The sequence below is a fragment of the Apiospora aurea genome (assembly GCF_038362705.1).
Source record: "Apiospora aurea strain CBS 24483 chromosome Unknown utg000004l_segment0_segment0, whole genome shotgun sequence".
NCBI classification, from domain to species: Eukaryota; Fungi; Ascomycota; class Sordariomycetes; order Amphisphaeriales; family Apiosporaceae; genus Apiospora; species Apiospora aurea.
Window position 1 is genome coordinate 3,644,397 of NW_027117391.1, and position 27,790 is coordinate 3,672,186.

Sequence of the window (27,790 nt, forward strand, 5' to 3'; positions counted from 1 at the left end):
CCCTAGGACTTAGACCCTGGGTAGGCAGATTCCCCCAGATTTGGCAGGCCAGTGTTGGATCATGAGTGGACAGCCGGACTCGTTCTTTCTTGTCTTGAAACCCGCGATACATATTCCTTTCCATCTTGCCAATCCAGGACTTCCTGATTGTCCCTTACTTCGTGGTTGCTACGATCAGACGGCAGGATGCAAAGCCCACCCCCCAATATCACAGCCGCGAAAAAAGTGAAGAAAAAAAAGGCAATAATCAACGGCAAGAAGAAAACAACGGCGAAGAAGAAGAAGAAGAAGAAAATGAGCACGCGCGCACTTTGCAGAGATTGGCCGCCGGGCTGGAGTGTAATTTACACATTTCTCGACGAGGCGAGCCCGCACGCGCCGTGGTACCAATTTTGCCCGCTGGTCGAGTCCTCGTTGGACGCCACTTTTACCTCGCCGAGTACAGCTGCAGGAACGGGCCGGAAAGGGAAGGCAGAGACAAAAAAAAACGAAGTCGCGGGGCAACGTTCCTTTTGGGTTCCTGTTGGGCTCTGCTTCCCGTATTGGCGTCTGGCCAATGGGGGCGAGGCAATACAGGCATCTGCTCTGACGGTTTCTCTGTCTGGCTGCTGGGAGGAGAGGATGGGTGAGCTGCATATGCGTCTTGTTGCTAGCCTGTCTTTTTTTTTTTTTTTTTTTGGCCCCTGCATTAACCAGGCTGGCTATGCTATGCTGTGCTATGCTATGTACCGCGCTTCTCTTTCGCGTGAGCATACTTGTTGCTGGCGACGCCGCAGCCGGCCCCATCGCCGGCATGGATGGATGGATGGATGGATGGATCGTACATACATGACAAACACCAACACTAACTAGCTGGGGGTGTTATGGGTATTGGTTGGTCGGTGGTGTAGTGTGTGCAGATGGTATGGTAGCGTGCGTTGGCACACACACGCAGATCCGTTTTCTATAAAGATCCGGATATCCTCGTCCCCCTTTCCGTCATGAAGGCCCTCCTTTCCCCCATTCTCGTGTAAGCCAAAGTATACCAAGTCACTCGTTTCTCTCAGGACCAAGCATATCCGTAGCCTTGCGCTATAGTCACTCGCTACTCTGCATAACAACCCACCACCACTTAGCGAACTCCCTACGCACCTCGTATACCTACTTGTCATCACCACCAGCACCATGCACGGAATCGTCATGAGCATGGGCGCTCTCGCCTTCAGCGGCATGGCCCGCGCCGCTCGCCTGGGCGCCCGCTGGACGTACCCTGACTGCGAGGCCGACAACTGCTACCGCGCATTCATCGACAAGGATCACATCGGCATGGCCCCGGGCTTCTGCTGGGACTTCCTAACCACCCCCCACAACGACGCCTCGGGCGTGCCCCAGGAGTTTGCGAACTGTGACAACGACCTCAAGCTCATCTCCTCGGCCTGCTCCTGCATCACTTACACCTACTCCCACTCCGCGTCGTCGTCGTCGGCTCCTCCTCCTGCCACGACAACCTCGTCCGTCACGACCGAGGTCCTGACCACATCGTCCACACCTGCCACCACCGCACCCACGGGGACGAGCAGCTCCGCCGCGGTGCCGCCGCCGTCGAGCTCTGCCGTCCCCGTCACGAGCAGCAGCAGCTCGAGCAGCCACGTGCACCACATCACCAGCACCAGCACGTACCGCCACGGTCCCAGCGCCAGTGCCAGCGCCACAGCGTCGACGGCCGCCACCGAGAGCGAAGTCCTGACCACGTCGACCGTGACCAAGGTGCACTCGTACACCGTCACGAGCTGCGCCAAGACGGTCGTCGACTGCCCGGCGACGACCAAGCCCTACGTCACGGTCGAGACCAGCGTCTATGTCACCACGTGCCCGGTCAGCAGCGGCAAGCCCAAGCCCAAGCCCACGCCCGAGACCAAGAGCTACCCCGTCTCCTCGCACCCCGTCGGCAGCAGCACCTCGACCCTGTACGCGACGTCCTTGTACACCGTCACCAAGTGCCCGCCCCACGTGCACAACTGCGTAAGTCATCCCGCTAAAACCCCCTAACACCCCCTTTCCCTGCCGACCCCAGCATCATAGACAGGGAAAGGTACAGGGAAGAAAGCCATGGCTAACAAGAGAGCAAACAAACAGCCCGCCTCCAGCACCTACGTCACCTCGACCGTCGTCCCCACCGGCAGCGTCGTCGTGATCTACCCCGTCGCGACTTACCCCGTCGACGTTCCCACCACCAAGCAGGTGGAAACCTACCCGGCCGACGTCTCCACCACCAAGAAGGCCGAGACCACGGCGCCCTACGGCGTCACTACGGCCCCGGCGCCCCAGCGGAGCTACGGCTACGGCGGCACCGGCGCCCCCAACTCGCCGCCCAAGCCCACCTCGTCCTACCCAGCCATCCCCATCGCCGCCGCCGGCCGCGTGGAGATGGCCGGCGTCGCGGCCGTCATCGGTGGCGTGCTCGCCGCTCTCCTCTAGGCAGGGGAAAGCCCAGCGTGAGCACCCTTGCTTGGGGAGGGGGGTATTTTTTTAACCTTCTTTCATTTCTCCTTTCCCCTCCCCCGAATCTCTCAATCAGTAATGGTTCAGTGGTATGCCTTTTGCTCCCCACTCACTATCTATCTTGATTGATATTTTACTCCCATCCGGTACTGTTGTGTTGGCAGCAGTTCACCAGTTTTCTAGTTATGATGATCACGAGAGAAGAAGAAGAAGAAAAGTGTTTCTGTGAGCCGTGAAAAAGCAGCGGATACAAAACTCTTGACGGATCGAAGAGATCGATCTCGGGCTTGTTGGTTTGTGTCAAGGGGAATATGGTTGGCATTGAAGATGGAAAGAAAGCAGAGGGAGATGATAATTCTGTAATCGTATTTTCAACCAAGCTTCAATATTACTTGCATAACAAAATATGAAACCAGACAGAAGCATATTCTCACCCAGTTGACCCTCTACAATAGGGCTGGATATATATTCTCGCGCTCATGCAGCGTTCATGCAAACGGGTTCTTTCCCGTCAGTCAGTTACCCGGTCCGTCTCCATCCGTCATGTGCCACTTCAAGCGGATCCAACGTGCACATGTAAGCCGAACGCACATCCAGTTGCCACACCGTTGTATCATAGCAAAGTATCCCACCCTCCCGCAAATGATCTCATTGTGGTTTCAGATTGATCGCCAACTAACAGCGGGCCGGCACGCATCTTGGCCTGTCTGGGGAATTGCCGATTGTTTTATCATCCCACCGACTACGACGGGAATTCTAAGTTAAAGGTAGTCACAGTGAAAGATGCATACTCCCATGGAAGATGTCTAAAAGCATCATAGGAGTAGGTCGTGGGAGCAAATTTAGCAGGAATAGAGCATTCAGTGAGTATTGGTATTATGCATGCTTTCAAGGATGACAGAGAAGGGATATCAGATAACAATACCATGTGCCCATGATTAAAAGCCGCCTTGTCCAATCCATGAACATCGAGAGAAAGGCCATCATGCACTTGAACATTTACTTCGTAACCTAACACAAATTTCCGTCGACCAGCCCAGCGGATTCGTGTCCTTCCGCAATAGTGTGATAAAGGAAAAAGGCAAATGCTTCGGCGCTCCAAAACAAGGGGAAATATGTGAGGAAAGGGGGGTATAATTTTATGATGCAGAGTAAACCAAGTCTTTCTAAATTCGGAAAAGCAAATGCTCCCGTATGATGAACCTTTTGATCATCCAAAGCGTGAAAGATGAGTAATTAGTCTTCGAAAAATTTGACAATCTCCTTCAGATCCTGAACACCTACGCCACTGCGAGGGTAGCAGATGTAGACTGACTCGCCAACCACTCCGAACTTCTCGCGGAACGAGGCTTTGTTCGTGAGGCGCAAACTCTTGACAATGAGCTCGTACGAGTTGGCGAGGAACTTGGCTCGGACACCGCCAAGCCGGGCACCAGGAGTCAGCTTCTCCGAGACACCAGCACCGAACGTAACGGGGCCGGAGACAGCATTGAGCGCTTTCTCGATCAACACCTCGATGGTACCGCTGGGGGAACCAGGGAAGTCCATGGCCCACTTCACTTGCCAGCCGTGGCGAGGGGCCAGCTGCGCAAGCACGACCATGCAGAGAACCTCGCCGTCCTTCTCGGCTGTAAAGTAACGTCGGTGCTCCTGGTCGACCCACGGTCTGATCTCCGTCAGATGCACCTGCTTGCCCTTCTCGCTGCGCGAAGCCTTCCAGGCTTCGATAGCCTTGTCAGCACGCTTCATGAAGCCTTCATCCACCGTGACCTCGTCAATGTCAACCCCTTCACGTTCCACGCGGCGGAGATTCTGCTTATAGTTCTCAGGTTGGTGGTGGTTGTTCGAGTCGACGCGCTGTTCCTCCGTGCAGCTAAGAGTGCGCCACTTTTGGTTCTGGGCGAGGATTTGCTGGACAGTCTCCGACACCAGCATCCATACTGGTGTCAGCTTCAGTTCTTGAGTAACATACTTGACGAACGCTGAAGTGACATCGGCATATTGCGACATGTCGCAAAGAGGGTCACCAACAACCATGCAAAAGCGATCTTGCTTCGCCCAACCGATCGCAGCACCATTCGAATGGCGCCATATCTCGAAGCGGTCGTCTAGCCAGGATGTGTTTGATGCATCACCATAGTTGGCAATAAGCTTTTCTATCGGCGGCGCCTGGTCGTATGTCCAGTGCTTGGTAGTATCGGCTTCGGGGTGGGGGAGAGTGGGCGGCTTCTCAGGCAGTGACCTGGGGTCTCTGTGGAACATGGTTGCATTTCTTACATCACCAAGGTTCAGTAGAAGGAATACCACACGCTCCAGGCCAAGGCCAGCACCGGCATGCGGAGGGGCTCCCAAGTCAAATGCGCTCAGGTATTCCTTCATGTCGTCTTCTCGAATCTTGGCTTTTGCCATGCTTTCCCGAAGCAGCTTCGCGTCGTGGATTCTCTGGCCTCCGGTGCAGATTTCTTGGCCACGCAGGAAGATATCAAACGAGTTGGTAAATTCAGGGTTGTTATCGTCCTTGTGTGTGTAGAAGGGGCGGGCATTGGCGGGGAATTTGTCCAGGATGTAGAGATCAGAGCCGTACTTCTCCTTTACTAGTTCTCCTAGTCGGATTTCGTCACGTGTCGAGAGATCCTCAATGTCGACTTCTCTCCCGTCGGCTCGCAGCATTTCGATACCCTCAAGGAAATGAAGCACGGGTGTTTGCTCAAGAACAACAGCGTCCTCGCTGGGCCACCTTTCCCTAACCACCTGCAACTCAGGCATAGCTTGAGCAGCTTTGATCATGGCTTTCAGGGTCTTGTCAACAACCATCATCATCTCGTGGTAGTCCTGGTGGATTGCCATCTCGAGGTCCAGACCAGTGTATTCAGTCAAGTGCCGATGCGTGTTGGAGTTCTCGGCGCGGAATACGGGACCGACCTGTATAAAATATTAGCACGTGAAAGAAAAAGGGACTCCATCGTTCCAAGAGCGACATACCTCGAATACTTTGTTCATATCAGCGGAAATGGCCATTTGCTTGGCTAATTGAGGACTCTGCGCCAAGAAGGCTGTTCGTCCAAAGTAGTTCACCTTGAAGACGGAAGCTCCGCTTTCAGTGGCAGCTGGTTGCAGCTTAGGCGTCTGGATCTCGAGGAAGCCGCTCTGGTCAAGCGTGGCTCGGAACGTGCGCGTGATCATTGAACGGATCTTGAAAATGGCGTGGTTGGAGGGATGGCGAAGATCCAGAACTCTCGATAGCAGGCGCGTGTGGAGGGAGTCGGAGGGTTCGTAATTGTCCCACCCGGGCAAGTTGCTTGCCGGGTTGACGAGGTGAATCGAGTGGATATCGACTTCGACATTGGAGTGTGTAGCAGAACGCACAGCAGTGTGAGGTTCTTTCAGGCGTCCCTTCACGTGAACCAGGGACTCCGGGTGCAGCCTTTGAACCCAACGAACCATGTGCCGGCTGCCCTCAACATCTGTCAAGACTCCTTGAATCGAGTGCGTCTGATCACGGAACAGTACGAAGTCGAGGTGGGCAGAGACTCGGCGTTGGGTGAAGATCCTAGCTCGGAAGGCAACTTCGGTACCAGGGGGAGCGCTGAGATCTCCTCGATCGAGGAGAACTCGGCGAGCTCGCCAAGCTGACCGTAGCGGGCGCGGACATCAGGGTCATCCTCAATCAGAGCGCGGGCAAACTCCTCTTTGCGGCGCGAGTCTAAGCTTTCACGCTCGTGGTGGATGCGTTCGTCTTTGGAAAGCTTTGGGCTGTGCACAATGTCCTCGCTGCGGCGGGAACCCCGGCCTTCAGAAGCGCCATCTTCTCTGGGCAGGTTGGAAGACTGGGAGCTCTGGGCGCTATGGAGGCTTTTGGGGCTCTTGGGGCTACTGTTTGAACGTAGCCGTGTGGTTACCGAATGGGTAATCCGGGCCAAAGGGTTAGGAACCGACGATAATGTATGCGGCATGGTGGCGAATTAGAAGGGATGTAGCAGGTGAGTCCTCTAAGAAGAGTCCCGTGCAGATCTAAAGAAGTCACCAGCACGAGAGATTACTGGGTAATGATCTGGGTGACAAAAAAAGTATGGAAAAGGATGGGTGAGCTGCTCGTTTTTAGGAAGGGGAGCCAATGTTTACAATAATAAAATGAGTCAGGGTAGTGCAGTGGTGGTGTCCGTCAAGACCGAGACCGAGGCAGCTGAAGGGAGCGAGGAGGCGAGAGAGGGGGAGGGCACAGTTTTTGAGCGGGTTTGAAATTCGTCTCAACAAGCCGACCAGTTTGGGCAGCAGGTACATAGTTCACGACTGGATTTGTTTGTGCATGGGAAGCTGAGCGAGCGGATTGCAAGTACATCGAGATGCTGTACGTCATCGTCATCCGCCCGTCTAGCTTCGACGTTAAGACATCAGATATCAGTGACCAGACCCGCATTGGGGCCTGTACTCCAGTACTCCAGTACTCCAGCACTCCAGCACGGGCGGGTTCGGATTGATTCAGTAATACCATCGAGAGAATCCACCGGACGTTTCGCTCCAGGCTGGCTGGGCCCGCTCGGGGCAGCACCAGAGCCGCTGGCTGGCTCTGACTGGCCGACTGGCGAACATTAGAAACAATGAAAGAGAAAATTAAAGATGTTATGTCACCAATGTCACACCTATCCCGGACGCCCGGCAATCAGGTCCCGCGCGCAGGGCAGACAGGGCAGACAGGGCAGACAACCAGTGGCCATGGCGCCCAGGCGCCGCCAAAATGCTTGAATGATGTCCGCATTGCCACGACCCTTGTCGTCGCATGCAGGCCTGCCAAGAGCCAAGCGATTTGTTTCTGATTCGTCTAGTTCGTCCTCCCCCGGCTGTGCGCAATCCCTCGCGAAGAGGGATGTGGGTTGTACAGTACCACTGTCAAGTAGTGTACATGTGTCAGCGATGCTAGGGCCGGTGGGGTGATTAGGTCAGGGACATGCCACCTACCAAGCGCAGCTGGATCTGCCCAACGCGTGGTTTTGTGACCTGACGTCAGCGGCGCCGGCCAACTGTGCAGCGCCGACTCTGCTTGATTCAGATCCTGCCAGCCTGCGACCAGCTTCCCTGCCCTTGTGCCTGAACCAGCCGCTTGCCTACGAGAAGCTCGAGGAAGACTCCAGCGATGGCTTGCTGATTAAACCCCGATCGCCCCCGTTCATCTCCCGATACATCGCCCAGGCCAATTTCCCCTCCATGCCGTTGTACTGTACCCGCTCCAGAATCCTCCTGCTGACATCATACCTCAACACACCGTACCACCGTTCCTTTCTGCCGGTAACCGGATTTCCACCATCCTTTCTGTTGCTATTCCGTACCTACAACCCATCCATTGAGTCCATGTCCCACGGGCCGCCATAGTCTTTCCGTTCTAAGGGCAGATTGATTGACATTCGTTCTGAAATCCTTCGTTTAATAAACACTACAACGCCATGGCCGATCGTCTCCAAGTCCCCCAACGTCCGGCGGCGCCCACCAGTCAATCGACCTCGTGGTTTTCGAATGGTCTTCGCCGCACCGCCAGTCGCAGCTCTCTAAGGCGATCAGCCTCGGCCCTCAAGCGCTCGACATCGCTCCTGAGTATGAAAAACAGCAAAAACAACAAGTCGACGGCATCCTCAATACCCAGCCCGAACGATACGGAAACGGAAACGGAAACAGACAAAGGAGATGATGACTACATCAACCCATTAGAGCAAGGCTCCCGTTGGCTTCTTTCGGCCCGTGCCTATGCACTCCGGCAGGCCGCCCACTTAGGCTTCAGTCTAATGAACTTCTCAGCTCTAGCACCTACAGCAGTCATCTGGTTAGACTCGACTCTCGGCAAGTTCAGGGGCAAAGACAAGATCAGGGTTGAGATATGGGAACCCAAGTCCTCAGAGCAGCAGACGGCGAAGAACCGCTTGACTATCGCCAAGACGAACCGTCCCGCCATCATAAACTTCCACGGGGGCGGCTTTGTAGTTGGTCAGGGGACAGATGATGCTTATTGGGCCGGTGCGGCGATGAAGGGTATAGAGGCTGTCGTATTTTCTGTCAACTACCGTCTTGCGCCGGAGTTTCCTTTTCCCACGCCGGTCGAAGATTGTGCAGATGCTATCATACAAATCACATCGCGAGCTGAAGAATTTGGTATTGACCCTGATCGCGTGTACATCTCAGGCTTCTCCGCCGGAGGTAGCTTGTCATTGGCGTGCTGGGTGCTTCTGCAGACACCCTTGAGATGGGGGTATGAACTGGCGTATCAAACGCCGCCCAAGATTGCCGGCTTCTGCCTGTTCTATCCTCTACTGGACTATACTATCAGCCGGCCCCAGAAGCGTACGACGTGTTCCAAGCCTGATCTGACACTTCCTAAGAACATGACAGACCTTTTCGACGCGTCCTACCTCTACCCGAAGCTGCCGAAGGAAAGCAGGGATGACCCGCGTCTATCGCCGGGGCTCATGCCGGATGATCTCCTCGCCAAGCTTCCTCCTCTCCATCTTTGTATCTGCGAATACGACATGCTATTAGCCGAAGGGCACACCTTTGCCCACCGTCTTCGGGATGCCGACAAGGAGATAAGTGTGCGCGTGGTAGAAGGCGCAAAGCATGCATGGGATAAGCCGCCACCCATGTGGCCCAAGAAGAGCGTCCACATCGAATATGGGCACGCCCTAGAGTCCATGCGGCGGTGGATGGGTGGCCCGGAGGGCAGCGGGAGCGACAGTAACGTCGACTCCATTTTGAAGCGCATCGAGACTGTATAATGCAGCAGCCTACGACAGATTGAGCGTTCTTTGCGGTTATCGTGCATTTGGCGAGGAGTTAGGGTCGAATAGATTGGGCGCTATGCACGATGAGCAGCGGGTATTTGGGACCCCACGACACCAATAGATGGTCCTTGTTTTGAAGAATGTACATATATTTCTTAGTGAATTTGGATAGACCGCGGGCTCTGTCGCAGCTGAGACGTATGGTGCCTTGTACGGCGGGCCCCAGGCGGATGCCTTGAATAGTCCATAGTCCGGGCCATCAACCTCAAGAATAGAACGAGAACTAGACAAGAGTTGCGATCCCAGTCGGCCAAAGTTGCAGTGAGTCAAACGCAGGAAACACGTGTTGCCGGTCAGCCCGGTCCAAGCCTAAGGGAGGGTGTACAGAAGCAGTCAGATGTTCGATATGCGAAAAGGTTTGGAAGCACTCGTGCTGCACCCAAATGCAACACCTCCGGGTTCCGGCGTATCCGGGTGGCCCGGCGCCCCGAGATATCGGGAGGAGTGTGCGTTCCTGGTATCTCCGTCGCTCCAACTGTCAACCTCTGAGACGAGATGGTTCGATAGTCTAGACCGGTCATTTTCAGCTAAATTTGGCACCATCCCTTGCGAATTAGCCAGTTCAAGCAACACCTTAGATTCTTAATCCAGCTGCATGTACGTGGTAGTAGAGAGAGAGAGACGGGCATTCCCGCCTCTAACGTGAAACACTTACTCACGATGCTTGCCTTATCCCTTGATATATCGGCAACAATAGCTATTGCCATCCGCAGCAGCCTCTCAATTTCTCTTTGTAAGTGGCGATGATGTAGGTGCTACGGATTCACGTGCGAAGATATTTTGCCTAAACCTGGGGTTCTACCAGAGCGCCTGCATTGATGGCTTCGAAACGATAATATTTCCTCGAGTATCCGGCATAAGATAACTACAGGGTTTTGTACACGTCGGCGTCTTTGATGGTAGTTCTCTCCTAGGCTCGCCTCTCGCTACATCATCGCAAAACTCTGAGATATGCACATCCACCTGGAAGCGTCGTCTGTACTGAAATATCCGCTTCTGATTTAGGAGACGGCGGGATAGTCTCCGAGCATGGTGATATGCAGCAATATTGGGGTCAAAAAACTATCAAGTCTACCAGAGTCCTCGATATCAAATTCTAAAGTTACTCTCAGGTCAGACTCTGTAAGTGCAATAAGTGTCCATGCCTTTGCCCATCTGCGCTCATACGAGAGTGGCACCTCTCTGAATATACCAAACAGGTATGGGACAAGAGTCGGCAATAGTAAGCGAAGTAGAAGCCAGATGTAGAAGGAAAATCCGATTTGATTCGTGCTCGAATGCCTGTACTGCCTCTATCAGCAGATGGCGGAGGTGGCAAGGATTCTTCCCCAGAATCAAGAATAGGTTTGGTATTGTCATTTGAGATAAAGAAAGGGAAATGGACTCTGTTAGTTGTTAACTTGGTTGTAAACCAATGAGAAGTAATTCCAGCTGCTTGGTTCGTTTGTTATGCATACCACCCGGCGACGTGAAGCCGAACTGATATGGGGATAGACTACAACCCAGATTGGAGACCGTGATCTGAAAAGCGTATCAGTGATTCCTTTCGCGGTTCGAGTCTTCTCTTAACACCCTATACCTTGCGTGCCGATTGGTTGGGTTCGGGGTTTATCCATGAATGATGTAATACCATTCTGGTTCGGGACTTCATCCCATCTTGGGCACGTGGGCTTGGCCGCCAGAGGATATAACCCATAGCCAATTGTTCGCAGATGCCTGGTTTGTCGATACGCACCACCACTTGGCGGCATCAGCAAGAGGAACCATACCTATGTATTACCGATGACCGTCGGCTACGTCGGCCGCGGAACGAACGACAGAGTCGAAGCAGCTTCCTAAGCAAGTGTAGTTCGAGGCCCACCGCGTGGCCGCCGTGGCATATTCCCCCGCCGCTACTACTACCAGGGCGGTCCCTAGCGCCATCTCCAATTGACCTCTCACAGCACCGGGATAAAGCAGGTGGACGATTGATACCATGCAATGCATCTTTCTCTCTCCCTCCCAGCTTACCGTGGCTGAAAATTTGAAATCGAGGGGACAAAAAGAAGGGATATGAGAAGTGGCCGTGATACCATATTGACATCATGTCGATTATGTAGGTATGCGCGCAGCTCTTCATGCATCTAGAAATACTCTCATCCTGGTTGCTGCCGGCGCGGCCCTGCTACAAGGATCCGCCGCGGGCGTAAAGCCAGCTCGAATATACTGTAGGCACAGAGCACCTACCGATGTACATACGTAGCAGGTATATAATAGATAAAGATTGCCCACACCGAGTCCCGCCTTTTGGTAAAGCGCACTCCTCTCCCGCAACCTTGGCTCTGTCTGTCTGGTCTGCAAAGCCCTCACAGCCAGGAACCCACCATGGCCAACACTCGCTGCCGCCGCATCACTGCCGCCGCCGCCCTTGCGGCTTCGCTCTTCACGCAGACGGCTGTCGCCGGCCTGTACCCGGGCGTGAGCAACCTGAACCACACGTGCTCGCTCGTCGACCCGATCCTGTCGTGCTCGTCCGGCGCCTCGGACCCGAGCGCCGTCGACACGTGCTGCACCGAGACGTTCGGCGGGCTGGTGCTGGCGACGCAGTTCTGGAACACGTACACGGGATTCGAGTCGGAGGGGCAGGTGCTGCCCAAGAATGCCTGGACAGTTCACGGTACGTTATCCAGTCTCAGGACAGTCTCTCTTCCAAACAAGGAGAAGACGACGAATGGATTGATGTGTCCAGAAAAAAGCTAACAAATGCATTCTATACACAGGTCTCTGGCCCGATTTCTGCAACGGGTCCTACACCCAATACTGCGATCTAACCCGGCAGTACGATCCCCTCCCCTCGCCCAACACCACGACCGGCACGCCGGACGGGACGCCCGTCCCCGCCTGGCGCGGCCCGGACATCGGGACCTTCCTGGCGCCGCTGGGCAAGCTGGACCTGCTGGCCTGGATGAACGCGCACTGGGTCGCGCAGCCGGGCTGGCGGAACGGGGACTTCTGGGGCCACGAGTTCAGCAAGCACGCGACCTGCTACAGCACCTTCGACGTCGAGTGCTACGGGCCCCAGTACCGCGAGCACGAGGAGGTGGCCGACTTCTTCGAGACGGCCGTCGCCTTCCACCGCCGCCTGCCGACCTGGGCCTGGCTCGAGGCCAGCGGGGTCCGCCCTTCCAACGCGAGCACCTTCTCGCTCGCCGACTTCACGGGGCCCCTCACCCAGGGGTTCGGCGCCGTCCCTTACATCGGCTGCGCGGGACCCAAGTACAACACCACCGACGCCGGCAAGGGCAGCTCCGACGCCGGCTACACCGTCATCAACGAGATTTGGTACTACTACCACGTCTACGGCCGCGTGCAGCGCCAGCAGGGCCTTGCGGTTGACGCCAATATCACCGGTGGCCGTCTAACCAACTGCGCCCAGACCCCTGGCGCCTTGCATTATTACGAACGCACCACTGGCTCCGAAGTCTAGACAAGGGTGTTCTGCTCGTCACGAGGGCGGCAAAGATACCTTGGACCCAACCAAGAACAGTTTGATAGCACATAATCAATAATAATGTTCAATGCCAGCCAGTGCGAGTGTAGGATAGACCTCAGTAGCACTATAATATAATAATATAACAATGCAGCCGTATTGCTCTGCCTGGAAATACATCCCGCCAGAGCAATCTAGAATATTAGACTGGCTCTTCAACGCCATAAACGCCGCGCCGTGCATCTGAACCCCTGTCTACTTTTACTCGTCATCACCCAGCTCCTCCACCTGAGGCGCCGCGTAAGCCCGCTGCTGGGGCGCAGTCTGAATCTGGGTATCGGTACCGGTCGTCGTCGCAGTGGCAGGAGCAGCATGTCCAGTGGAGCCAGCGAAGCCAGCAGCCGTCTCGTGGCTCATGCCTTTGGACGACTTCGTCTTCTTCTTCTTCTGCTTGACAGTCTATATAAAATATCAGCGAATTGGTCGTGATGAGGTGGCAACCAGTACCCGTTGTGCGATTTAATGGTTAGCTTACCTCATGCCATCCCCAGACGGGTCGGAAACTGTCCATGAACGATACATCCTCCCACAGGTTGGGGAAAAGCCAGAGACCAGGAGAGTTGGTGAAGTAGGTGATACAAAACAGAATTACTCGGAAAATGGCCATGGCGAAGAACAGTCCCAGCAGACCCAAGAAGCCCCAGCTGAGGTAGTAGACGCCCTGTCGCAGAACAAGGGGCCACAGGGGGTATAGGACTAGAGTGAAGATGACGACGAGGGCCAGGCCGGCGTAGACCTTACGCATGAGCTGGCTACCTTCGTAGAACCAGATGTAGTACATGTCGTCGTGGGCCTCCTGCTGTTGCTCGATCTTGACGGTCCAAAGACCCTTGACGCGCTTGCCCTTCTTGGGCGCATGATCGTGGCCCTCGTGGGGGTCGATCTTGCTCACTCGCAGTGCCAACATCGACATCGGGAGAAGCTTGAAGGCATTCTCGAGACTGGCGCGGTCCGTGATCTCAGGCAGGGCGGGGTTCTTCTTGCGCGCCTTCTCATAGGCAGGGGACTGGAGGGCTCGGAGAGCACGCTTGACTATTGGGGGGTATATCAGTATACTCGTCGCAGACGACACTAGACTATCTCGTTAGGTATAATCCGCATACCTTTGAACATGTCCTTGCGCTGGCCGTTGAAGATGCAGGTTCTGGGCTTCAGAGTCTGGCCTCGCAGGAAATCAGCCATGGCGATGGCGACGGGATTCGGAGGGCCAGGCTGAATAGGCTGCGGCTGTCCTTGTTGTGGGCCGCCTTGCTGCTGCTGGGCCTGCATTTGTTGCTGTCGCTGCATGGCCTCGATCTGTGCTTGGCGTTGCTTCTTGATCTCCTCGAGGAACTCGGGGATGGTCATGCCAGCCTTCTCAGCATCCGCGGCGAGCTTCTGCTTCATCATCTCGATCTGTTCGGGTGTGGGCTGGACGCCGGGCGGGAACTGAAAGGTGATGGTTCCTGGTTGACCGGGTTGGGGGCCTTGCTGCTGCTGCTGCTGGCCCTGCTCTCCAGACGGAGGCTGCTGCTGCTGCGGCTGTTGCTGCTGCTCTTCGTCCGCCATATTGAATCCGTGACTAGATGCAATAGAATCTAACAGTGTCCAATTGGATTGGCTTGTCTAGGTCGGATGCGCAGGGTGTGTGCGACCGGTTGGTGGATGACGCTTCAAAGTGGTAGAATTAGATGGACAAGGTTGAATGAAGGCTCAGCTCAGGACTGATATCTGGCAACTAGAGCAGAGCGCGGGTTGCAATAATTTAATTGGGTCCGTTGGCTTAAGGACACGAAACGTGTTCAGGCCACTTTAGCCTCAAGCTTATGAAATACATAACAATATGTCGCTTGCACCACTCTCTCCAATTTGATAAGTTAGGTAAGCACCGCATCTACATTCCAACACAACCAAGAAGAAACGCATATACAGTGAGGCTGTCCTTCCATCTCCATCTCGCCCCAAGGGTGTAAGCGATGCTGGGTAGAGCTGAACTGCCGATTAGTGCGGTAACGTCTAGCGTCTTCAAGGGTAGAAGGGTAGGCTGTTATCAGGTAGAAGAGGATTCCGAATTCTATGAGATGCTAAAAAAGAGGTGAGGGAGATCATTGTACAAAATGCAAGCAGCTGCAATGAGATAGACCTAACATATGATATTTTCAACCAGTTTCCACTGCGATGTGTCGCCAGCGCAGACATACACACATGCATCCATGAATGCCGAGAGGGTAAAGGGCCTCCTCCACCTCTATATGTAAGTAAGTAGGTACTTACTGCCGCTCGAGAATTTGAACAATCTGCAACTAAAATGTGTGCTATCGATTTACCACCACTGAAAAGAACCACATTCATTGGCTATTATTAGAAGCTTCGACGTTTGTACCGACATGTCTTCGTTTCAGCCCAGGATGAAACGACACATGCTATTGGTCCAGTTTCCTCCCCATCTTTAGACGCTGCGCTTCAGATCGATACAACATTCTCGTTATTATTATCATGGCTTTCCCCTTCATTTTTGTTGATTGTTTCAATCGCAGAAATTGTTTCGACGTGGGCGGCTTCGATTCCAAAAATAAGTGTGGATAAACATCCTGATGTCACACCCTTAGCCCCTCTTCTCGTTTACCTTGCATCAGCATCTTGACTTTGCATCCGCTCCAGAGGGCCGCCGCTTTGTCTAGTAGCATTCTGGCCTCCATCTTTGCCCCTCGACTCTTCGCCGTTGCCGAAGCTATTGCGAGAATCCCCTCTGCGCTGCACGCGAATTGCCAATGTCAGATCTAAGACACATGATGCCACTATGGCCTTGTCCCCAACCTCGCTCACGACCCGGGCGTTGCACTTGGACCGCATAAGCCCCAAGGCCGCCGTGTTTACGAGCGCTACTAGTCCTGACTGATGATGCATCAATCCCATGACTGAGAGCGAAGAAGAGGCCGCTTACGGGAGGCGGCAGGCTCTTTCTGTCTTGTTCCATCGTGGCCGGCTCTCTAAACTAAGTAGGGACGGGCCTTTGACTGACTGACTACCTTGTTTCCTTGACTGCCTTGATTTCTGTGGGAACGTCCGCATTAGCTGGAGGAAAGCTGCATCAGCGCGCAGCAAAGTTGCTGCTGGAATGCATGCTTTGACTGGCTTTCCTTGGCCCTTGGTGGCCCCAGAAACAGCTCCGCCCCAGCTCTCTGTCTGTCTGTCTGTCTGTCAGAAAGAGGATCATCTGCGCGCGTTATCCGATCCCGCGACGGGCGCAGGAACCCATGGCCATGGGGGGAAGGCAGGGGGAAAGAACAAACCCTCTTCTTCCTTGGCTTGGAAACAAAGTGACGGGCGGCCACTCCTAAGGGCCAATCTGCATGGTACACGAGACACACCTGTCGGCACTATGTGGCGAGGTAGTAGCAATGGGTGGGCAGGCGAGTCCTGTAAGAGGAAAGAATCCAAGACATCGACTCGCTGGTCGCCCTTCGTTCATCTTACACCACCGGGTGGGTCGGCGAATGGGAGGCTCCCGACACCCCAACCTCTAACCGCCATGGTTGGTCCGTCGTTGAAGAAGACCAAGCCCGCACAGCCTATCATATCCCGAATCCAAGCATCAAGGTCATCAAGTCTTTTTGGCATCCTCCATGCAAATGTCGGGCCCCAAGAGAAGGAGCCTGCGCCCGCTCAGCTGCGCGAGCCTAAAAAAAAAAGAGAGGTAGGGTCAGATGGTAGTTTGCATCCTCACACTTTTCTGCATAAAGCCGTTCGCGGATCCGGCCCAGCATGCCTGGCGTGACTGGCACTGGCACGTTGTCTTTGTTTCTTGGTTTCTATTTCCGCACCAACAGATCCGCTGGTCGTTCTTTTTGGTACTTAATCCATCAGTTCCTTGGCAACAAGATTTCGGGTCACGGGCGATGAAGCTGTAGAATATGAAGTCATTCAACACGGTTTTTACCGAAGTATACGACTGCATATCCCATTCGTTCCTGTGCTGTTCGATTGTTTTTGATGATGAGAAGCCTCATGATAATAGTAAGCTTCCCTGTCTACTTATTGTAACCCTCCAGCCTCTAGCAGCAACTAAGAATACCAGCCCCAACAGCGTCTGAGGAGCCCTCGTTTGTTCTAAATCAACCCCCCCTTACTGATGCCGCCACCTCCCTCTTATGCATCGATGGACAGTAACGGAGCTTTTCCATATACGGAGCGGGCTCCCAGGGAGGAGGAGATGGCTTCGATCTGAGCAGGGAGGTCTCTCTATAAAGAAACGATTTCGACTTCGGCCTCAATGGTCCTGGAGCCCGCGCCGGCCGCAAATTTCGGCTCCAACCGACTTCCGCCACCTGGATTCCGGATCATTCAGCTATCCAGAATACGGTCACGGTCACTCGGAACCAAGACAACCGCCCCGACCGTCTTCGTTCCGCCCACTTCATATCAACTTCGACGTAATGACCCCCATGCTGCCGCATTTCGAGCCTGTCAGGAATCCTCGTACACCCCCTGATCGCATCATCGGGGCTCATCACACTAGCGAGCACAGCAGCCCAGACAGGTCGCTCTCTCCGATGTCATTCCAAATTCCCAGGAAGCCAACCCCAACAGGATCTGTCTTTGATTCACCAAGCTCTAGCGTGGTGAAACATCCAGCGCCAGCTCATCTGAGGACAGTATCACCGTCCGCTGCCCACCCCTCTATAGACGATCTCATTGACAGGATCGCCAATGCCGTGTTGGAGCGAGACCAGATCCAGGACCGCATTGAAGATGCGGTGGAGTTGGCCAGCGTTTATACCGCTGTCAGCAGGTCTCCAAGCACTGCTTCCAAGCACGCGGCCTCATTTCGTTCAGTGCGCTCTCGCAAAATCTGGGATATGGAGCCCATGCCAGATATCCCCGCTTTGCCGCCGAATGCGCCGTCATTTAGCGAGCGCCTGAGCTACGATCGCCCCCGGACGGCCCCTTCCAAGACATCATCTTCCAGCCCCCACTTTGTCTTGCCTGTGGCTGGCACCGATTTCAACATCAAGCCGGAGTCTCCACTCCGGCGGCCGACAGAAGAGCGAGAGCTACAGCCGCCGCTGCCACTCCAATACCGCCCACCTCTGCGAAAGAAGAAGTCGTTTTCGCGAGTGGCGGATTGGCTTGGACGGCAAGAACGTCCCAGCCGAGCCGGTAGCGAACCGATTACGAACTCGCCTTTACCTGTGCAGTCCAACCACGGGTATTACGATGTTGTGCAGCGAACGCCCAGGGATGAAACGTCTCGCGGCAGTTCATACGCGACATTCAGCGATTGGAGTTCTGATAGAGATGCATACGAGGACGAGTCGCAGACGTTGTCTACAGGGCTGGCCAGTCCTTACAGCAGTGTCGCTGCCAGGGCCGTTGGAAAGTCCCGGCCAGTTGCTTTCAACGCTTGCCCGTTTCCCGTGGGGGGTTGCCTTTTGAGCAAAGGTGGTGTGAGACTTACGGAGTTGGATCTTTCCCTTGTACTAGTATTTGCATGATACCATGGGTTGTTTAAGCGGTGCTCTTTGACGGGAACTTAGACTTGGGCCTAGGCGGGCTTTAATTGTTGGTCGACGGCGAGCCAATGCAGCCGCCTTAGCCTTGGCTGTTTGGTACAATTACCTTATATAGATTTTGGAGAAGCTCATCCTTGACTGCGCGCGGTGAAAGCGCTGGCATTTTTGTATGTAGTCGTAATTGAGCTGAGCTGCCGAGTGCCGCCCGGTGCTCCAATGTTAATGAATATTATGCATTTGATACGCCGAAGGAGACGGCTTGGCCGTTATCCGATCATTGACGAGAGCGGCATTTCTGTTGACTGACTGGCCTCTCCATCTGATGTTGATCGCCATTCGTTCTGTCCAGAACACCCACTAAGGCACCGCCAGAGCACAACTGCAGAAGACGACAAGATCACTGCCCCAGCACGGCCGTCGCGCTCCACTGAGCGGCAGTAACCCAAAATGCCCAGATGGAGGTCCACACTCGGTCAGAGGCCTCTCCGCGGTCCTGACCAAGACGTCCATTCATGATATATATGCGAACCCCACGGCATATAGAATTCGGGGTACCATTCCTTCATTTGCAGTCAGGCTAAGCTTTGCCGTCAGGGGTCCTGAGATTGGTTCTGACTGGCGTCGAATGAGGCTTGCAGGTCTGGCCCACGTGTGCTGGAACACCGATTGCTTCTTGAATACTGCCGAGTACTACCTCACATATTGCGCGCCACCTTGTGTTCATCTACACTTCGACCGACCCCATCATGGGCATTAAAGATGACATTGCGACCATGTTTCACCGGCAGTGGGAATGGCTGCCCACATCACATAAATACAGCCCTCTGCCTCCGGCAGCACACAGCCGCTCTGTGCAACCGCCGGCGTTTACTACTTGGACTGACCAAGGACGCAGACACGCGATTATGAAACTCGCCATGGTCGGTGTTCTCATTGTAGTAGCCCTCTTCTCCGTGGCCAGCTATGCGTCAGTATTTAACCCAGCCTACACTCTCCGCCGCTATCGCCGTAACGCTAACTCGTCACACAGTCAATCCCCCCGCGACGGGATCCTGTGATACTGCTCTGCATGGGTTCACATGTTCGCCCGAGATATCCCACTCTTGGGGTCAATACTCGCCGTTTTACTCGGTCAACTCGGATATCAGCCGGTCCACTCCAAAGGGGTGCGAAGTCACTTTCGCGCAGATACTCTCGCGGCACGGTGCCCGCGATCCTACGGCATCCAAAACAGCCATTTACAGTGCCTTAATCCAGCGCATCCATGATAGAGTTACCGAATATGGCAAAGGCTACGGTTTCTTCAGCGACTACAACTACACCCTGGGCGCCGATGAGTTGTCGCCATTCGGCCAACAGGAGTTGGTGAACTCGGGAATCAAGTTCTATAAGCGGTACCAGCACCTGACCAGGCAGGCCGTGCCATTTGTACGAACCTCGGGCCAGAGCCGTGTGATTGAGTCGGCCCAGAATTGGACCCAAGGGTTTCACCAGTCGCGCCTCGAAGACAAGTTGTCCAACGAGACTGATTCGTTCCCGTACGACATGCTCATTATCCCCGAAGACGAAGGATTCAACAACACGTTGAGCCATGCGAACTGCAAGGCCTTTGAAGACGGACCGGTCTCATCTGTCAAAGACCAGGCGCAGGAGGCTTGGCTCCAGGTTTTTGCACCGCCGATTACAAAAAAACTCAACCAAAACCTGCCCGGCGCGAATCTGAGTCTGGCTGACACGATATTCATGATGGACCTCTGCCCGTTCAACACGGTTGCCGACATTAACGGAAGGATATCACCATTTTGCGGCCTGTTTACCCGCGACGAGTGGAATGGATACGATTACTACCAAACTCTTGGCAAATGGTACGGCTACGGAAACGGCAATCCCTTGGGCGCCACCCAGGGGGTTGGCTTTGTCAACGAACTCATTGCTCGCTTGACGGGGAAGGCTGTGGTGGACGAGACAACGACGAACACGACACTGGACGGCTCTCCGGACACGTTTCCCTTGAACCGGTCGCTATACGCCGACTTCAGCCATGACAACGACATGACCGGGGTGTTTGCTGCACTGGGTCTCTACAATTCTACTGAGCCCCTCTCGAACACCACGAAGGCCTCCCCGAGGGAGACAAAGGGGTTTTCATCCAGCTGGACAGTGTCCTTCGCAGCCAGGATGTACGTTGAGAAGATGACCTGTGGTGATTCTGCAGACGAGGAGTTGGTCAGAGTATTGGTGAATGATAGAGTCATTCCGCTGCAAAACTGCGATGCAGATACCTTGGGACGTTGCAGGCTGAGCCGCTTTGTAGACAGCCTCAGCTTTGCCAGAGCTGGCGGGAAATGGGGTCAGTGTTTCGCTTAGAGCATGCTACACCGATACAGTTATGAATGGTCCATGTGCCTAGATGTATGTAGTCTAGTGGTGATTGTTGTGTTATTTGGATCTTGTGCGTTTGAGGGCCTCACTAATGACGTATAATTATTGATATACATAAACAAGCATGCAGCAGCAAGCTTTTGTTGCCAAAATATACGAAGTGATAAACACGATTTCGTATGCTAGGTGCAAAACCTTGTCCTGGCCTCCGCGGGAGCCAAGCCACCTCTTGGCACTCGAAACGAAATGGGCGAATGTGAGACATACACAGAGGCTGGGAGATGGCTAGCAAGGCCACTCTGTCAAACTTAATATGGATTCACTGCACGTATGGTTGAAGACACGATAACTTGATGGTGTGCTGATGAAGTGGCTTAGGCACTCACTCACTCACTGACTGACAGGAAAGAGGACAGAGAGACCCGGCGTCGTCGCTCACTGATTGGCACCATTCTCGGGGGAGGCGCCCGCAGCCCGCAGCCCGCAGCCTGCAGCAGCTTGCAGCACTCCGCAGTCCACTAGGTAGAGTTCCCCAAGGGCGCTGGCTGAGTGAGTTAACCCCCCTGTGGGTGTTTGAAACCCACTAAAACAACCCCCAGCTAGCAGCCTGCCAGCCTTGGGGTCTCGTTTCTGCACGTAGCACTGGCTGGCTGCCTTTGTTCTCGGAACTTTAGCTGGCCAAGCTCCATCCTGCTCGCGCTGGCAGGAGGTAGCACGCTGGAGCCTTTGGGCCCTTGAGCCCTGTGGCCCTGTGGGGATGCCTTAGTAGGAGATGGATCTTGTTCAGTGACGCAAAATGGGCTTTTCAGTGGTACGTAACCCTGGCTAAGGTTCTATTGTTGGCACCACCAGTCGCCAAGCAAACCTCCCAGTGCTCTCTCTTTGCCATTCTTGAATCATGGTCCTGCGTCGCGCATTAGGCACGGCATGCTAATCAGCCTCGTACGTTAATCGTTGCAACCCTACCCTACATACGAGAGACAGCATACCGACTTGCGACACCTCTACCATTTCCCTTTGGTTCGCATAGCCGCCGAGAGTGTGTGAAAGAGCGAGAGAGCGCAGATTGATGCACTCTGCTGCTGCATGACCTCTCCCATTGAGCACAACACCACCGCTTACGCCGAACCCGTGTGCTGTGTTGGCCGTAGGCCGTGCCGGCAGAAATGAACTCGCTCGGCATCTTCTTCCTCGTCCTCTTCCTGCTGCTCCTCGCGGCTGTGATAGGATGGGTCGTCTTCACACAGCTCAGAGCGCGACGACTGGGTGTAAGTGCCTTCTTCCTTGATTCACCTTTGCCCCATCAGCTACGACGCGCTGCTTGTGCCGTGCGCGAATCCGCGTTGCTTGCATCCATCGATCCGTACTTTCCACCGGGGCCGATTGCAATTTGCCCCATGATGATGAACACTCTTGAGCCTCACTCGCCATGGAGCTCTGAATGCTGACTAGAATAAACCACAATCACAGCTCCCCGCTCCCACCTTATCCTCGTATAACCCCTTCGCACGATCCGAGCCCTCCGCGTTCGGGACACCTACTCCAGCGCCTGGCGGCATCCGCGGATGGTTCAACGACAAGCTGCGCGGCCGCGGCAACAACCGCTCGGCCGGCGGCGCCTACGAGCAGCCCGGCCACGGCCGCGGGTTTGGGCCGCTGGACCCCGACGAAGCCTGGGATACCCGCGTAGGCCACGAGGCCGACACCTACGGACCTGGCGGCTACTACGAGGAACAGGAACTGGGCCACCGCAACGATCCATACACTGGCAGCGGGTACAACATGAACCTGGCCACGACGCCAGGCGCAGCCGCGCCGGATAACGGCCGTGGTCGTTCGCGAGACCGCGACAGCCTCGGTGTGCCGGGGGCAGGCGGCCGGGGCGCCGCGAATCCGTTCGACGACGACGCGGCGGAGCCGAGCAACATGAGCATGCGCGGCGTGAGCCCGAGGCCCATTGACACGGGCGCTACACCGAGACCTGGTGGTGGCGCAGCCAAGAACGACAGCCCGACGGAGCGGCGATCGGTGTTTCGAGAGAACGTGTGATGAGGCGGTTCTGCACAAGTGAGGCAGGGACGACAGCGGATCCGGGGAGGCGGCTGAATTGCGTCAACCATTCTCAATATTTATTTCTACGAGGGTCCCCAGGATGATACCGAAAACTACGGGAGTTTGGATGGCTCATGAGGAGTTAATAGGGCGTTTTGTAACGTACATTTCACTGGTGGTATGTAAAAGGCGGTCGGTTGTACTGATCTCGTCGAATTGGGCATTACCAAGGCAGAATAATACAACTCAAGATGAAATGGAAAACCTGCCTCGGTATCATTATGGTGAAACGCGTACTGTATAAAGGCTCTGGGGTATTCTATGTATGGCCTCGGGAAGGTTCTCGTATGCCATCATCCGTTCGGTCACTGGTAGTGCCTATTGTCCTCTCTGCCCCCTTTCATGTCCGTAGAATCATCATCATCATCATCACCCTCGCTCCCTATCTACACCCTCGGGCCTTTAGGAAACAATGGTGTACGCAATCGAGTTGGTAACCCCCAGGCTAGGGTCGGCCTCGCGCTCGTACTGCGCGGGCGTAGTGGCACCGCCTCTGTACACCTCGCCGAACCAATATCGGCCCCCTGTGCTTCCGGAGTTGATAGCTATACACAAGAGCAGTATCATCAGCAAGCTTCTTTGTATGATATGGCTGTGCCACACCGGAAAGAATGGTAGGTATCGGGTGATGTGAGAGTTCTCGCTTGTGCTTACCAGAGTACGAAATGCAGGACGTGCAGTCGCGGTAGCCCTGGCACTTGGCCAGGATGTACGCGGCCCAGCTCTCGGCCGAGGCGTACTGGGCCGGCTCGGCGCTGTAGGCCGCGATGATGTTGCGCGGGTACAGGGACGAGTCGGTCATCCAGTTGGCCGGGGCCGGCAGGCTCACGCGGGCGAAGCTGGCGGCGCGCGGCTCCAAGTCGGCGGCGGCGGCGTCGCTTACGGGCAGGGCCGCGGCCGTGGCGGCTAGGAAGAGGGTGGGGAGGATGGGGAGCTGCATTATTGTATATTATAGGGATCCGAAGAAGGTTTATATGTGTGTGTGTGTGTGTGTGTGTGTTTGGGTATATACAAAGGGGAGTGTTTGATTATTTGTGTAATAGTATAAGTGACAGCTGGGATCGGTGGTGTTCGAGAGCAGAGGGAAAAAGAATGAAGAGTAACATAGGAGCCGATATCACCACTTATACATTTCTTTCGGGGTCTATCTTATGATTTGCTCCCACTCATCATAATCACATCACACCTAGCCACCCCTCCGATATGATTCTGTGTCGATGTTAACGGTATTATTCACATGCCCGCCGCTGCGCTGCGACCCTTTCGAGCCCCAGATCCAGCCCAGCCCCCCGTGTGCAGTCGCGATAGGTGTGGAGCCAGGCGCTCAATCAAGCAATGGAGCCTCGACGCAATGCATGCTGGCAATTGCCGCATGGAGAAGGTGAGCGAGGCAGCATCCGATGGCTTTATGGCTTATCGGGAAACCCACGATCTTTGGTGCAGGGTCTGTGCCTGCATGTGTATGGATGTTGACTTTTGGTACGGAGTCGTGTGTACGGATTGAGGATGCTCTCATATCATGGTCGTCAATGCGTTCAATCGATGGGTGTGGATGATGGATGATACCGCTCTCGCGGGTGGCAGCGAGTGAACGAACGAACGATATGGACTGTTTGTGCGAGTCAGTCAACGTGATTGGTGGGGCTCTTTTTCAGCGGTATCTTCTGATCGGAGAACCGCCTTGATTGTTCTTTTGATTAGCATGCTTTCTCATCTCATGCGCCGATGCAGTATTGTTGAGATATGTATAGGAAGGGCACAGTTCGTCCGAAACGCTCGGGATTGATTGGGGCAATCTACGGCTTTCGGAAGGGGTCATGCTGGTCACAACGGGGACATTGTTGCGCAGTCCAAGGCGATGTTACCAAATGTCATGGCTCTAACATACATCAACAATCATATATTTTTTTGAGACTTATGCATGTGTGGCTGTACAGATGCCAGATTAGTTGTAAGTTGGGATACTCCGTACCATCCCTCGTCAACCCGGATATATCGAAATTTCTCCTATATTGCTTGCCCATCTCCCATACAGCTCCTTTGGAAGATCCATTATCATAGTTGGGGTCATTCGTGGTGTCCGTGTAAGTGTGATGAAACTCGTGATCTTTTGCAGCCAGACCGGACGACTACAAGTGTTGAAATATGTTGTAGGGGAAGCGAGTGAGGCAAATGGTTGACTTTGTTGGGCTCGCGGGTCTCATTGGAACCACGCACATGGTCGAACACGAGCAACCCCTCCTCCTTGGACCCCTTATCAACATTAGGACTGGAAGGCGTTACCCTCCGTCGAGGTGTATTGCATCATGCTGCCACTGCTTGACGTAGCAGCGTGTGTTGCACTCCCTCCTGATGCTGAACCATTATAGGACGCTGCCCCAAACCCGGGATAAGCCAACTGATTGACAAGACTTAACCCCGTACTCGTCGTTGTTTCGCCGTCTGTATTTCCCGGTCTGGGTTGCCCACGCAAGGTATACGCCGCGCCTCGATGAGCCCGACTGGAATGAGCGAACATGGCAATGTCGCACAGACGCTCAATCAGCCGCCACGAAGGCACGTCGTGCATTGTCATGTCATCGCCGAGATGCCGGCGAAATATGAGATTGACTTGCTTCCAGGCCCGCTCAGCTTCGGCCGTCTTGGGTACTTCCGCCAGGCTGTGGAGAAGGCGTGCAATTCCTGTGCGGATGTAAGCTGGGAACATCCAGCGATGAATCAAACAAGACCGGCCTTAAACGGCAGTGGTTGTAAATGCTTACCGTGAAATGGTGGCGGCCACCTAAAAATCCAATGCCAGTTGTGCTGCTTAGCAATGGCCTCGGTGCGTTCAAGGTCTTCAAAAAGATCGAGCTGGGTCGTGAGGATACTGTATGAAATCGATATGTCGTCAATGAGATATTCTAAATCCCCAGGTATCACTCTTACCGTGTGTGTAGATCCTCTGGCAGTTCTGACTGAGCTCTGCTTTTCACCGCTGTGACCTCTACATTTATCCGCAGGCACCGATGGTAGAAACTGTAATACCCGATGATAACCGCCTGCATGGGCCATTGTACATTCATGTGATCGATATACTTCCTCCGTATTGCGTTGTCGCAATTAGTGATGATGGCAACGAGCCGTTCCGGTTCTGTCATGCGAGATAGCCTGCCTACTTCGCGGCCCATGTAGTAGAGCTCTCGACGTATGTTGGCAAAAGTCATGTCAGTGAATCCATCGGCATCTGCTGGTACCTGCTCTGGCTTCATGAATCTGTGGGGTGGCCACTGGTTGTCGTTCGCGTTCACTGGTCTTGGAATCCATGGTAGAGTGTCGAAGAGAGACTCGGCACCTTCAGAGTTATATGTCGGCTGGTCCAGCACCAGAAAATATGTCCATAGCCTACGTCTCATTTCGGCGACCCATGGGGTGAAGAGATGCGCGGAAGGGTCTTTGTGAAGGCCCAACCGCATGCCAATTCTTGTTGCAGTCCCCAAAAATGAAGTTGCCTTTTCTGCTTGCCCAGTATGGAATAAGAATGTCTAGATAGATACAAGTCAGATACGATTGAGCCACCATCGAAAGGGGTGCCACCATGTCAAGTACCGTAGCAGGTCCTGGTTTCGGCAAGAGACAGACGTACGATATAGTGCAGGAGAGCCATGAATAACCACATGTTCCTCGTTCGCAAGAAATTGGCGCGGTTCAGGGCAAGCTCCGTCGCAGATTGGAAGTGAGAAAGCAGGTGCTCCCTAGGTCTACCAAATTGCTGTTGGACCTGGTCGCCTGGCATTGCCGCCACCGTTATAGCCTGGACGGAGAATATGACCGCTTCTACCTCCCTCGGCATAACGCTCTTCCCTATCCGAAAATTCGAGACTTCATTCATGTAGGCGCGATAATGCGTGGCACGTATCCATGGATCGACGGCTTTATAAAACCAATCATGAAGGAGGACTTGCTGTTCCACGGGTAGATGGAGCGGTGCCAAACCCTCGGTCGGTATAGGGGTTATACTCTGTGCCGAAAAGGGCCAGTTGCTGTTCATCTTGTCGTCGTACGGCCATCGCAGCAGGTCACGCGGTTCGTCCACGAACTCTTCCAGATTCAGCCAGTAATTTGGGTGCATGTAGTAGCAGATGTTGGGCTCGGACAGCTGCACGCCTTGGTCTTCTGACTCGACGGTCGAAGAGCTTTCCGGGCTCCAGCCTTGGATCACCGCTTCGGTGGACGACAGGCGGGACTCCCTTCCGGTAGACGGACCACCGACGAAGTTCATTCCCTGGACCAAGCGCTCGAGTCTGTCCAAGCGATCTTGCATCCTCTGCTGGGTCTCGGCAGTGAAGGCGCCGCCACCTTCGGGCTGCCCCTCGTAGACGCACGTTTCCCCATGACGACTACAGTTCAGACACGAAGGTCTGCCTTTGTCACAGCGTACCTGCAAGATTATCAGCACTCCGGGCCAGCTTTAACAATAGATAGCGGATAGCAATGAGGCAAGTGAATGGACTGTGTACTTTTCGCCTTCGGCACCCGTTGCAGGGTTTATTGTTGGCGAAAGACGCATCGTACCCCAGGGATGATATACTCGACGCTGAGGGGGGCGGTGGAGGAGGGCCGGGCCGGGCCCGCCCTAGAGGATATTCTGGATCCATCTGCTGAGTAACAAACAATCCGAGATATGGCGTCAGATGGTCATGACAACATGGAAGGAACCACTTCCTGGTATCTGAAGCCGCATTCCGTCTTAGCCAACACGGACTATCAACATGCGGCGGAAAGAGTGGGATGGTTGTACCGCATGTGCTACATACATTGCGCAGGTCGTCAGCCAGTCATTGATCAGCACAGGAAATGAATGATAGGTCGTGCTGACAGTAGACGGTATGTCGGCTGACGAAAACGAGTCTGGTATCTACTCTATGGCTCAGGCGATTCAGCGCTGCTCCTTGGTTACCAGCTCGTGTGTTGGAGTATGGGTTTGAAAT

General features: G+C 54.4%; 10 protein-coding genes across 10 annotated transcripts; 6 read left to right on the plus strand and 4 right to left on the minus strand.

Annotated features, from left to right (window-relative positions):
• Window positions 1-1,164: 1,164 nt before the first annotated feature.
• On the plus strand, window positions 1,165-2,457 carry PG986_005935 (uncharacterized protein; the record flags this gene model as incomplete). The annotated part of the gene is made up of 2 exons (XM_066842157.1): window positions 1,165-2,001; window positions 2,116-2,457. The coding sequence occupies 2 exons, from the start codon at window positions 1,165-1,167 to the stop codon at window positions 2,455-2,457; spliced, it is 1,179 nt and encodes a 392-aa protein (XP_066702019.1).
• Window positions 2,458-3,717: 1,260 nt separating this feature from the next.
• PG986_005936 (uncharacterized protein) lies at window positions 3,718-6,434 on the minus strand (the record flags this gene model as incomplete). The annotated part of the gene is made up of 3 exons (XM_066842158.1): window positions 3,718-5,403; window positions 5,464-5,973; window positions 6,057-6,434. 3 exons carry the CDS (start codon window positions 6,432-6,434, stop codon window positions 3,718-3,720), a joined length of 2,574 nt encoding a protein of 857 aa, XP_066702020.1.
• Window positions 6,435-7,919: 1,485 nt separating this feature from the next.
• On the plus strand, window positions 7,920-9,239 carry PG986_005937 (uncharacterized protein; the record flags this gene model as incomplete). The annotated part of the gene is made up of 1 exon (XM_066842159.1): window positions 7,920-9,239. One exon carries the CDS (start codon window positions 7,920-7,922, stop codon window positions 9,237-9,239), a length of 1,320 nt encoding a protein of 439 aa, XP_066702021.1.
• Window positions 9,240-11,669: 2,430 nt separating this feature from the next.
• On the plus strand, window positions 11,670-12,771 carry PG986_005938 (uncharacterized protein; the record flags this gene model as incomplete). The annotated part of the gene is made up of 2 exons (XM_066842160.1): window positions 11,670-11,961; window positions 12,065-12,771. 2 exons carry the CDS (start codon window positions 11,670-11,672, stop codon window positions 12,769-12,771), a joined length of 999 nt encoding a protein of 332 aa, XP_066702022.1.
• A 264-nt stretch (window positions 12,772-13,035) lies between these two features.
• PG986_005939 (translocation protein sec63) lies at window positions 13,036-14,382 on the minus strand (the record flags this gene model as incomplete). Its single annotated transcript, XM_066842161.1, has 3 exons — window positions 13,036-13,233; window positions 13,310-13,866; window positions 13,938-14,382. 3 exons carry the CDS (start codon window positions 14,380-14,382, stop codon window positions 13,036-13,038), a joined length of 1,200 nt encoding a protein of 399 aa, XP_066702023.1.
• A 2,867-nt stretch (window positions 14,383-17,249) lies between these two features.
• Window positions 17,250-18,308, plus strand: PG986_005940 (acid phosphatase-like protein; the record flags this gene model as incomplete). The annotated part of the gene is made up of 1 exon (XM_066842162.1): window positions 17,250-18,308. The coding sequence occupies one exon, from the start codon at window positions 17,250-17,252 to the stop codon at window positions 18,306-18,308; it is 1,059 nt and encodes a 352-aa protein (XP_066702024.1).
• A 981-nt stretch (window positions 18,309-19,289) lies between these two features.
• On the plus strand, window positions 19,290-20,693 carry PG986_005941 (phosphoglycerate mutase-like protein; the record flags this gene model as incomplete). Its single annotated transcript, XM_066842163.1, has 2 exons — window positions 19,290-19,293; window positions 19,357-20,693. 2 exons carry the CDS (start codon window positions 19,290-19,292, stop codon window positions 20,691-20,693), a joined length of 1,341 nt encoding a protein of 446 aa, XP_066702025.1.
• A 1,181-nt stretch (window positions 20,694-21,874) lies between these two features.
• On the plus strand, window positions 21,875-22,757 carry PG986_005942 (uncharacterized protein; the record flags this gene model as incomplete). Its single annotated transcript, XM_066842164.1, has 2 exons — window positions 21,875-22,036; window positions 22,161-22,757. 2 exons carry the CDS (start codon window positions 21,875-21,877, stop codon window positions 22,755-22,757), a joined length of 759 nt encoding a protein of 252 aa, XP_066702026.1.
• Window positions 22,758-23,222: 465 nt separating this feature from the next.
• PG986_005943 (uncharacterized protein) lies at window positions 23,223-23,760 on the minus strand (the record flags this gene model as incomplete). Its single annotated transcript, XM_066842165.1, has 2 exons — window positions 23,223-23,365; window positions 23,475-23,760. The coding sequence occupies 2 exons, from the start codon at window positions 23,758-23,760 to the stop codon at window positions 23,223-23,225; spliced, it is 429 nt and encodes a 142-aa protein (XP_066702027.1).
• A 1,323-nt stretch (window positions 23,761-25,083) lies between these two features.
• PG986_005944 (uncharacterized protein) lies at window positions 25,084-27,369 on the minus strand (the record flags this gene model as incomplete). The annotated part of the gene is made up of 5 exons (XM_066842166.1): window positions 25,084-25,517; window positions 25,583-25,689; window positions 25,749-26,344; window positions 26,446-27,220; window positions 27,320-27,369. 5 exons carry the CDS (start codon window positions 27,367-27,369, stop codon window positions 25,084-25,086), a joined length of 1,962 nt encoding a protein of 653 aa, XP_066702028.1.
• Window positions 27,370-27,790: the final 421 nt, after the last annotated feature.